The sequence below is a fragment of the Lutzomyia longipalpis genome, chromosome 4 (assembly GCF_024334085.1).
Source record: "Lutzomyia longipalpis isolate SR_M1_2022 chromosome 4, ASM2433408v1".
Lineage (NCBI taxonomy): Eukaryota > Metazoa > Arthropoda > Insecta > Diptera > Psychodidae > Lutzomyia > Lutzomyia longipalpis.
The window spans coordinates 6194835-6205687 of record NC_074710.1 but is presented as its reverse complement, the minus strand read 5'-3'; the positions used below and the strand labels follow the sequence as shown (position 1 = coordinate 6205687).

Sequence of the window (10853 nt, the reverse complement as noted above, 5' to 3'; positions counted from 1 at the left end):
AAAACTGTTACATTTCCTCTTAACCCTAATAAAATAATCAGAGAAAAGGAATTTTTTAGGCCAGTTGTAGAAACTTTTTCTACACAACCAAATGTATTTATTACACATGAAGCGTAGAAAAATACTTTCAGTGTATTTTAATGATATTTTAACGTGTTAAAATGGAGAAACGTCATGGGCTGTGCGTGTATAGAACACACACACCCACATCATCTGACCACCCAGTTGTAGCAAGAGACGGGACCTTCTTCTTGGTGCAAATTGTGCTGTAATATTTACCATTTAGGAAGCAAATTTCCAGCTCACCTGTAACTTAGTCCACCGTGTGACGTGGTGCGTGATTAAATACATTGGGACGGTGTGTGATTTGGTGAAGAAAATCCCGTGAAAAAATGGAAGGAGCTTATGGTGGCTCCAAAGCTGGAGGTGCATTTGATCCCATTGCATTCGTGCAGAGACCCCAGGTGATCCTGCGGGCTGTTTGTTGGGTAAGTTGCCTCAATGATTTTTCCCTTTTCCACATCCCATCTCCCCCGGGCAAGGAATCAAAGGCAATTCTTGGGGGCAAGAAAAAAAGGAATTGAAAAGTCAATTGAGGAAGTCCCAGTGTCACTCGAGATCGATTTTTCTTCGCGCAGACTCACATGCTTCCGCAATCCTCACAGCCACGGCACATACCTACATAGACTACGTGATTTGCTTGTGCCTGAGATTTCCCAGAGATGGACAATTTGGCCTGAGGATGACAAGGAACTCATCTTTAGAAAGTTTCTTTGGCAAAGAGAGTTGAAATTGAAAATTAAGGGAAAAGTTTGCTCTGTATGTCATACAAGGGTTAATAAATTTCACTCAAAGGGTTCTCCTTGTTGTGAAGAAGATCCTTGAGCTCCTTGAGACATATTTGTGAGTGAATTAAAATCACAAATTCAACAACTTCAACAATTAGATTGCTTTACAGGAAATTCCTTCAAAACTAAATCACATTTAGGGGCATAATTCTCATTTTTCTTCTAGAAAAATCATTAAAAAAATTCTCTAGAAGTCTTTTAATTGTTTTTTGTTAACCGTGATGTGCCTTGAAATTTTTATCAAAATTAATTCAAATTGTAGCGCCCGACTCACTATCCAGCGAATATTAACCTGCTCATAGAGTGAGTACCCTTAGATTGGCGGTAACTGTAACGGCTGCCCTTCCCTCGGCAACGGCTTCTGCCTCTAGGTTACAAACTCTGAAATAGACGAGAGAGAATATGAGAATCCACAAGAGAATGTAGGAGAGCACTGAGAGAGTAATTAGATGAGAGAATGGCAGAGTGCTGATTAGTGTAGAACGGCAAAGAGTGCTGATGTGTGTAGAGCTGTAGAGAGAGTTAGTTGGAGCTCAGCCTTGTGCGGGTATGGCTGCAAGCTCAAAGTGCTCTGTAGTTTAGCTTGAAGACTACGAGGGTTGAGGTTACTAGAGGAGTTGACCAAAGCCCTGTGGCGCCCCCTATTCAGGGCGCCACAAAATATTAATCATAAACATAATTATGAAGCATTCATCTAAAAATAAATTAATACCACCAATTAAGGTGAATTTGGAATACATTTCCACTCATATTGATCATTCCTTTGGAGATCATTATCCTAAAAAAAACTTTAAATTGAGATTAATAGCCCTAAAGGCCATAAAGCTTATGCTTCTTCTGTTTACTTACTAAACTTTCCCACAATGTAATTAATGGGAAATCCATTGAGGGAAAATTCTACTTTTTCTTTTGCAAAGAAAAACTCCTCTTTCTCTCACAAGGACTATCCTCAAGGGATTTTTGCTGTTTTTTTTTTTTTGCAACGCATTCATGACATTTCTCCCTTTCCTCCATGCTTTTCGTCCTTTCTGAGGAATTTTTCCTTTTTAATTGGAACGTGCCACGAGCATTGCAAAAGATCCAGCGCACTTTCACCCCATCATTTTTCTTTTGTTTTCCCTTCCACTAAAGAGGATTCTCATGGCGCCATAAAGTGGAGATTATTTTTGTTGTTGTTCTAGAGGATAAGAATACTTGGAATTTTTTTTCAATATAAAATGAGTTTATCATGAAGTTTGGAAGAAAAAACCTTCAAGGAGACATTCTCAATTTTTATTAGGGGCAAGAGAATGCAAGAAAAAGAATGTTTGGTGTCGTAGAAAAATTTAAAGTATACACCACAAAAAATAACTTGTAAAGATGTTGGTGAAAGTTTGACAAACCCAAATACAAATTATTTCAGATAGAGGCGACAATTTTATTCAATGTCGATTCCGGCATTGAAATAAGTATTAATTGAAAGCTAATTAAATTAACTTTTGAATGGGGTGGATTTTTGCAAATTAATCCCTTTCTCTGTTCGGAAACGATTGTATAGCTTCACAATTTTTGGGGTATGCCATCCCCCTGATTTCGAACTAGAAGCCGGCATAAAAGGGTTAATGAAAAATTTATAATCGTTTTCATTGCGACTCTTCTCAGACTTCTCCAAATCTTTAAAATGAGTCACAACTCACAAGTCAGATTTTTCTACATTTAAAATTGATTTTTCTCTGTGTATTTATTATCAAACGATTTTTTACATAACGTACACTACCCGTTAAAAGTTTCGGGGCAAGCGAAAATGGCGTATTTTTGAAGGCAAATTTCAAGTGGCTATATCTCCGACTCTGGTTAACTGAATTTCAAAAATTTATTAGGTTTGGAAAGGTACATTTCTTATCTTTCCAAAATTGCTAAATATTTGAAAATCGGTCAACCCGTTATTTCTTGGCAGCCATTTTGGTAAACCTAGGCAAAAGCATTTTTTCACGATTTCAAAAATTTATTTTTTTACGCATAGTGTATAAAAATGGCGACTGATGGAGGATATTTTTAGGCGTCCTTTCGAAGCATTTGAATAAAATATTGTTACGAATACTTACTCAGTATTTGAAGTCTCCATAGCCCTTTAAAAGAACTCTTGAATTGCCTCCTAAGCATCCTTAAATTCTCTTTGGCATCCTCGGTGTCCTTTCCCCCAAAACCTCATCCCAATGAAAGATTTTTTATAGCACAATGTTAATTTGTTTTTTACAGCTGTTCGCCATAATTGTCTTTGGTTGTATCTCATCGCAAGGATGGCGCGTTGATGAGGCAACGGGAAAGGATGTCTGCCTGTACAATAATGATGCAAATGCGTGCAACTACGGTGTTGGCATTGGCGTTATTGCCTTCCTAGCATCAATGGGCTTCATTGTGGGGGAATATTTGTTTGAGCAAATGTCCTCCGTAAAGACACGCAAGCACTACGTACTGGGTGATTTGGCCTTCTCTGCCTTTTGGTCCTTTCTCTTCTTCATCGGCTTCTGCTACCTCGCAAATCAATGGGGGAAAGCAGAGGAGCCACCATTGGGGTATGGTGTCAACAATGTTCAAGCGGCTATCGCCTTTTCCTTTTTCTCAATCATAACTTGGGTGAGTTATGGAATGAATTTCTTCTATTTATGTATTCGCCTATTAATTTGCTATAAAATTGCCAAGCAGCGCTCTTATTTTCCATAAACGCTTGCGGTGGTGATTTCTAAAAGCTTGACGGTTTATAATTGTTTAAAGCTTCCGGAATTTATCACCAAATGCGTTTAGAAGGTCCAAACCGTTAATCTTTATAGCAATTGCAAGCTCACCGTTATGACTTACCCCATTTGCTATAAAATTAATAAACAGCGCCGTCATCCTATGGTGGTGTATTCTGGAAAAAAAGATCAATAGAAAGAGCTTTCGGAATTCACCACCAGGGGCTGTATTCTCTAAGAGTGAAAAACTCTCGTGATAAACTCCCTAAGGCTTTTTGTCGGGGAAAAAGTGAGGAAAACTTCATGAGGCATGAATTCTCTAAGAGTGAAAAACTCCCGTGTTTAAATTCCTGAAGGCTTTAGCGCTTTAAAACAAACGTGAAAACCGGGAAAATCTTTCGGGAGTTTATCACAGATGCCTTATTTTTCTAAGAGGATCAAGCTCACGGAGTAAATTATGATCTGAAACAGGAAAATCTGCATTTTACAAAAATCTTCCCACAGACGCGTTTATAAAGAAGATCCAATCCATAGATCAATTTTATAGCAATATGGCCGGCCTCGGCTAATGGATTGTTATAATTGCTATAAAATTATTCAACAGCGCCCTCACTTAATAAACATTTAAAGCAGTTTTCGAAAGACTTAAAAAATTTCAAAGCTTGTAGAATTCACCCCACAATGTTTTTATAGAAGAGGAGGGCGCTGTTCGTCAATTTTATAGCAATTGCCCATCAATCTTTACAAACATTTATAAACATATTTTTCAAATCATTTTTTTTAGGCGGGCTGCGCTTTCTTTGCATATCAACGATTCAAACAAGGCGTCGATGCGGCTTTCGCTGCATACGACGCTGATCCCACCGGTGGAAATGCCTATTCAAGCTATCCCGTGGGCAATGATACGGAGCAGTATCATGAACCTCCGTTCTCTGGACAACAGCAACGTGGTATGTTATAAATATTCTTTATTTTACTGCCCTAAAATCTTATATTTACTCTCTTTTTTTTTCTACGCTGATATATACTCTCTTTCACCATAAAGGCCCAAATGAGTTTCAAGCTCCAACATACTAAAAAAACAAACAACATGAAAATCGTGCAACGTTGATAAGGGGAAGTAATATTTATCTTGGCTGAAAATTGATATTACAGCGGGATGAGATTGTGCAAGAAACAAAAAGAAAAATCTCTCCCACCCACAAATTGTTTTTTTTTTGCAAAAATGCCGAGTGAATTTACATTTAAAAAAAGGGAGTTGTGTATAAAAATGGTGGACGGTACCATCTTACAAAAGTATTGCTAAAATACTCACAAAAAATGAGAATAAATAATAAAAAAACAAAACTAATAGAGAATAATGTGGGAGATATTTTAAACGAATTGATGGTGTTAATGTTAAATGCATTAAAAAAAAGATTATAAAGAACAAATAGATTTGAGAATATAAAAGATTTATTGTTGTTTGCCGAAAGACATTTAGTGAGAAACAAAATACAAAAATTAACGACTTTTTGTTAATTTGCAATTTGAGGTTAGGTTCACTTATTTAGAGATTTTTATTTAGATAGTATTTTATGGTTGACTTTACCTTCATTTTCACACTAAACAAAAAAAAACTTCAAGCACCTTAAAATCAAATACAAATTGAGGGACTCGTGAGGGTGGATTTAAAAGAAAATTTAAAAAAAAAAAAACTATGAATGAATCATATCGATGGTCCGCATTTTGGCGGTTTTTTCGCTCAAGCACATTCCCATCGGAGTTGATTTTCCTCAAAAGGACCAAAAAGAAAGACAAGAAGAAAAAAAATCTCGAATATGTATCCTCCGCATCAATATCATTCCCTTTCCCACCACATTTTTCTCAATCCCCATCTTTTTCTATGAAAAAAAAATCTTTTCTACTAAAAAGAAAATGAAGAAAATTTTCTCGAGAATTTTTGAAAATGACCGCGCGTCCTTTTTAACGATCATTTTGCATGAAGGAAAAGAAAGAAACGATCCCACTTGCCAGAGGCTCGGGCCTACACATTTTGCCCATTTTGCCATCTTCATTTTTACGTAGTCTTTACTTTTTTTTCACACATTAAAGCAAACAAACAGAAGAATAAATAAAATGTAAAATGCAATAAAGTTGACTTAAGACATGTTGAACATTAAAAAAAGAATGAAAGACACTCTGCTTTATAGAAAAAAAAATAACTTGAATAAATTGTAATAAAGGAGATTATTGTAATCTCTAAATATTTATAAAAAAAAATGCATAACGTGTAAAATTATTATTGTTTAAAAAAATAATATAAAAGGAGTAGTTAAACTAAAAAAAAAAAAAAGAAAACTATATTCTATATTTAGATGAAGATTTCACAGGGTGTGACAAATGAAAACATTGTGACAAATGATCTGAATTTAAATAGCTGACAGCTGTCAAAATTAAGAAATGTCAGGGTTATGTCAAATGTGTCTATGTCGTAATGACATTTGATACAAAAATTAAACAAATTGACAAAAAAACAGAAAACATTTCAAACTTTTCTTTTACTTATGAAAAGCAAAACTGTTTAAAAAAAATGACAGGTTAAGTTTTTTTTTAAATTTCCAATTCTTTTGACAGCTAGAGTTCAGAAAAGCAACTTTCGCGTAAAATCAGATCCAAAACTAAACTTTTAAATTTCCTGTGGATTTTTTTTTAAAAAACTAAAGGGTCGATTTTGTATTTTTTTTTCTTGTTATTTATTTACAATTAAGGTTAAGTAAGATCTAGGGAATTCTTTGAAAAATATTATAAGATTTTCACAGTTTGTTTTTTTCCTCTAGCCGTATTTTAAAAGGAAAAAGACTTTTCCAGAATCTTTTAAAAATCTTTCTAAAAGAAACTTCTAAAAGAAGTCTGGGAAAACACTTCTTTTTTTTTTAATTTTTCTTTGACAATGAGACTATAGAACAATTAAAAAAAAGAAAATGTCAAAATTTTATAACACCTTTAAAATTGCAAGAAAAGAAAATAAAAGATATTTGACAGAATTGAACCCTTATTTTGAATCTCATTTGGAAAAACTATTAAAAAAAGAAAATTCTCTTCTCTTTCCCTAAACATTGAATACTTTTGCAGATCAATTGTCACACCCTGTTAATTTTAAAGTGGAGCTAAATGAAAAAAAAAGCGTTAATAATTCATATATTATAAATTCTAGTCGCTGAAAATGGAAAGAATAAAAATTAAAATTAAGTATAAATATATAAAATTGATTTGTAAAATTGAATGTAAATTATTAAGGAAGATTGGAGTGTTTATTGAGGGATTTTCTTTAAGGGGCATAACAAAAATCACACCGAAAAGGTCCAAGGCAACATTTTGAGGATTTTGTGGAACAAAAATAAAAAGAAATAAGAAATTAAATAAACTTGTCGAAATAACCTTTTTGGTGTTGATAAAAAGGTAAAAAAAAAGAACAATAACTTGGTAAATAGTAAATCAACTAAAAGTATAAACTTCACCCACCAAACACTTTTTTAGAGAGAAATTTTAAATGAATTTTTCGTTTTTTTTCTTTATTCTTTGTATTATAATTTCTCCGCTCTACAAATAAATGATAAAGGTTTGTCGGCTAGTTAATCACTTAACAAAAAAAAAAAAACACGACAAAATTAATAAATTTGCGTATAAACTATGTGTTCCCATTGAAGTTACAACTTAATTAAATTAAAAAGTGAGAAATACAAAAAATAAAAAATAAAATAATTGTAGAATGTTTGTAGTTATATTTAGTAGGAATGTGAATGAAGAAGAAAATCACAGAAAGGAGACGCTTAAAGTTGAGCAAAAGGAAACAATAAAATTACTTAAAAAAGAGAATATTAATTGTGCGATAAGAAGAAACAAAGACTTTGTTTAATACGTTAATTTTAACAAATTATTTTTCTTTCCTTTTTGTGATAAACACCTTGTTGATATTTTCACGTATTTTTAATGAAAAAAATTAAGTTTTCCACCACCACCATTTTTTTTTAAATAATTTTTCTTTGAATAAAAAAAACCTCACACCCACCCACCCACTCTGTAGAAGAAGAAACAAAATGAAAAGAAGAAAATTAAATAAAAAAATGATTCAATAAAGCCCAGCAGGAAGTAAATGAATAAAAAAACTCATGCCAAAATTATATACAATAAAAAACTGTTTTAAAAATATATACACAGAGGATATACTAAAAGAAAAAAAAAGAAAGAAAATAATTAAAATAAAAGATTTGCAGTGTTACCCACAAATTCTCCCGGAAATTGCGCGGGAGATTTGTGTGGGAGAGCTTTTTGTGGAATGTAAAATTGGACAGGAAACACAGTATTTTTGTGATAAATGCAAAAATATAGTAAAAAACACACACACTAACAAACAAACAACACGGTAGAATTGCAAAAGTAAAGAAGAAAAAAAAACTTTAAAGAACTAGCGCAAAAGGTTCCCTCTTGCGAGTTTGTGACGTAAAATGGTGGTGCAGAGGAGATACCAACAAAATAAGAAAAAAAAGAAACTAATGTACGTTTATAAATAACTTATTGTGAATAATAAAGTATATTCCCTCGATGGTAAGATAAAAATTCTTGTTTTCTCTTTGTAATGCACTTTATAATTTCTTAATTACAATAGAAAGGAGTTTATTCACTGGCTGATGTATTGAAAAATTCCTCATTTCATAAAAAAAATCCTTGGAAAAATCAGGACAGGATTAATCTTATTGTTATTTAAAAAGAATAAGAAATCGTAAAAGAAAAATTCCCATTTTTTCCACTAGAAACAACTGGGAAAAGCTGCTACAGATTTGCCTAAAAATGCAAACAATGACGTCATTATTGTACTTTTTGTCTCTTCAAATATTCCGAATTGCAGGATCGTTGGAACTTTTGCAATTTCTTATTTCCTTTAGATCTTTTACAAGATTAACTGTTTGTGCTTTAAGATTTTGGTTCTTTTTTCTAAAGACGCTAAAAATGGTTAAAAGGGCCAAAATACGATTCTCGACGCTTATAAAAATCATGAAAATGGAAATGAATAAATTCTCTAAAAAATATTGTTTTATATTAGCGACTTATGACAAATTGTTTGTGCCATTTAAACGTTTGAGATGTCTTTTCTAGTCTTGATTGTTTCTATTCTAACGTTTGACGTTTATTTTCTAATATATTTATTTAATCGTTTGATATTTCTTTTGATGCCTCTCTACGCCCACCAATATTATTTTATTTATTTTGTAGTTTTAATTTTTTTATTTTAAACGTTTCAAGTCTCTTTTCTTACGTTTGATGTTTCATTTTCAAAGTTTTTCATTTAACTTTGACGTTTAACATTTATTTTCTAACGTTTGTCATTTTCAATATTTTAAATTTTTTTCTAAGATTTTTGATTTATTTATTTCTGTAGAATTTGATGCTTTTCCCCACCCAACGTTTAGCTCTTATTTTTTTTTAAATGTGAAGTTTATTTTCTAACGTTGGATGTTTTATAAAAATCACTACTTTCTGTAAACGTTTAAAAAATCTTTCTCTATCCTTTTTACGTTACTTTATCTAACAGTTTCACGTTTTTTTCTAAACTTTTGACATTTCTTTTCTAATCTGTCTATCTAATCTTGACGTTTATCCTAACATTTAACGTTTGAATGTCCCCTTATTAATTTTTTAATGTAATTTTTACTTAAAAAATAGTTTAACTTTGATTTTAAATTTAAAATTATTATTAGAATGTTTAGGCACCTAAACACAATCCCTAACTACGTATCTGTTTACTAACTATGTCTCTAACATTCGCTCAGGATAATAAGCTATAAATCAAGATAATTAACGATAAAATGGATTATTCTTCTGATCAAAACGGAATAATCTCTTGATCAAAAGCAGATTTTTCTGATCAAAAGAGCATTCAGGAAAGTTAAAGATCTACTAAAATCAGGTAAGAAAGGCTGTAAAAGTCTCATTGAATATGCTAACTGTCCTATTTCTCCATGACTGAATATCTGTGAATAAACTTCTTTCTCTAAATTTTTTCAATAAAAAAAATCATCCAATTTTTCCCTAATTGTGCATAAAATCCTTTTTTATTTGTTTTACAATTTATTAAACAAAAAATATTCAAAAAGCATTAAACTTTGCCCGTTAAATGTGCTTTTTAGGCAATATATTCTCCCCGTAAGAACTCTATTTGTAAAAGAAAAAATTGGGCCACATTCTGGGTCAATAAAAAATGCTCAAGAATCAGCATAAAAATTAATTAATTCCCCATTGAGAGCTCATCGTGATGGGATTTCGTGTTAATTTAAGTATTTTCTTACTTATTTTCTCTGTTAATCCCTTGTGGGGATGGTGTTTGAAGAATTTGGGGATGCAGGAGGGTGACTATGAGCTCCTGCATTTATCCCTCTACAAATTCCGTGCATTCCTCTCAATTCGGAGTAACAGTGAGGGGCGTATTGCTACACTCATTGAGGCTCCATGGCCTGAGAATTCCCTTTCATTTGCTACACGTCCCTTCCCGGGAAGTGTTAATGGAGAAGGAGAGGAAGGAGTTTGTCAGGGGATTGTTCAGAGCTGGAGAACTGCTGTGGATACGAAGGGAAGATTGTGGGTTGTGGATAGAGGTGATGCTGATGGTGTTTGCCCACCCAAAATTGTTATTTTCAACCTCCGGAAAACGTGGAAAAGTGAAGTCCATCGACATGTCTTCACCAATGCCACTGAGGGGCTCATTACATCCCTGACCATTGATCCTCAGCCCCATGGAAGTTTCACACGAGCCTACCTCACTCTACGTGGGAGTAATTGTATTGCCGTGTATTCACTTGAGGAGAAAAAATTCTGGACTTTGTGCACAAAATCCACCCCTCTGCAATTCACGGAAACCATCATCTTGCCCACGGGTATCCTCTATCTCTACGACGGCACCCAAAATATCCTTCATGCAACGGATCTGCACACATTGCGCAAGAAGGAATTCCACGTCAATGAGGCATTTCTCATTCAAACTGTTCCTATTGGGAATCTCTTGGGACACGCTCGTTCCCTCCTCATTGATACCCAAAATTCCCTTTACTACATCATCCCCCGCTTTGGGGCTGTTGTTAAATGGAATATAGAGTAAGTTTGTAAAAAGAAAAAAATAAGAAGAAGACTCACAAAAAAAACTCTTCCACAGAAAAGATCTCATTGCGGAAAATCAGGAAATCCTTCATATTCAATCCCCGGAGATGGTTGGACTTGTCTTCAGTCACCACGAATCCCTTTGGATTGTCAATTCCAT

General features: G+C 33.3%; 2 protein-coding genes across 2 annotated transcripts; both read left to right on the top strand.

The window, feature by feature from the left end:
- Positions 1 to 174: 174 nt before the first annotated feature.
- Positions 175 to 8161, top strand: LOC129795905 (synaptogyrin). Its single transcript, XM_055837454.1, has 4 exons — positions 175 to 488; positions 3087 to 3464; positions 4347 to 4512; positions 4608 to 8161. Exons 1-4 carry the CDS (start codon positions 393 to 395, stop codon positions 4637 to 4639), a joined length of 672 nt encoding a protein of 223 aa, XP_055693429.1. The 5' UTR covers positions 175 to 392; the 3' UTR covers positions 4640 to 8161.
- A 1327-nt stretch (positions 8162 to 9488) lies between these two features.
- On the top strand, positions 9489 to 10800 carry LOC129795899 (uncharacterized). Its single transcript, XM_055837446.1, has one exon. The coding sequence runs from the start codon at positions 9855 to 9857 to the stop codon at positions 10692 to 10694; it is 840 nt and encodes a 279-aa protein (XP_055693421.1). The 5' UTR covers positions 9489 to 9854; the 3' UTR covers positions 10695 to 10800.
- The last annotated feature ends 53 nt before the right edge of the window (positions 10801 to 10853 follow it).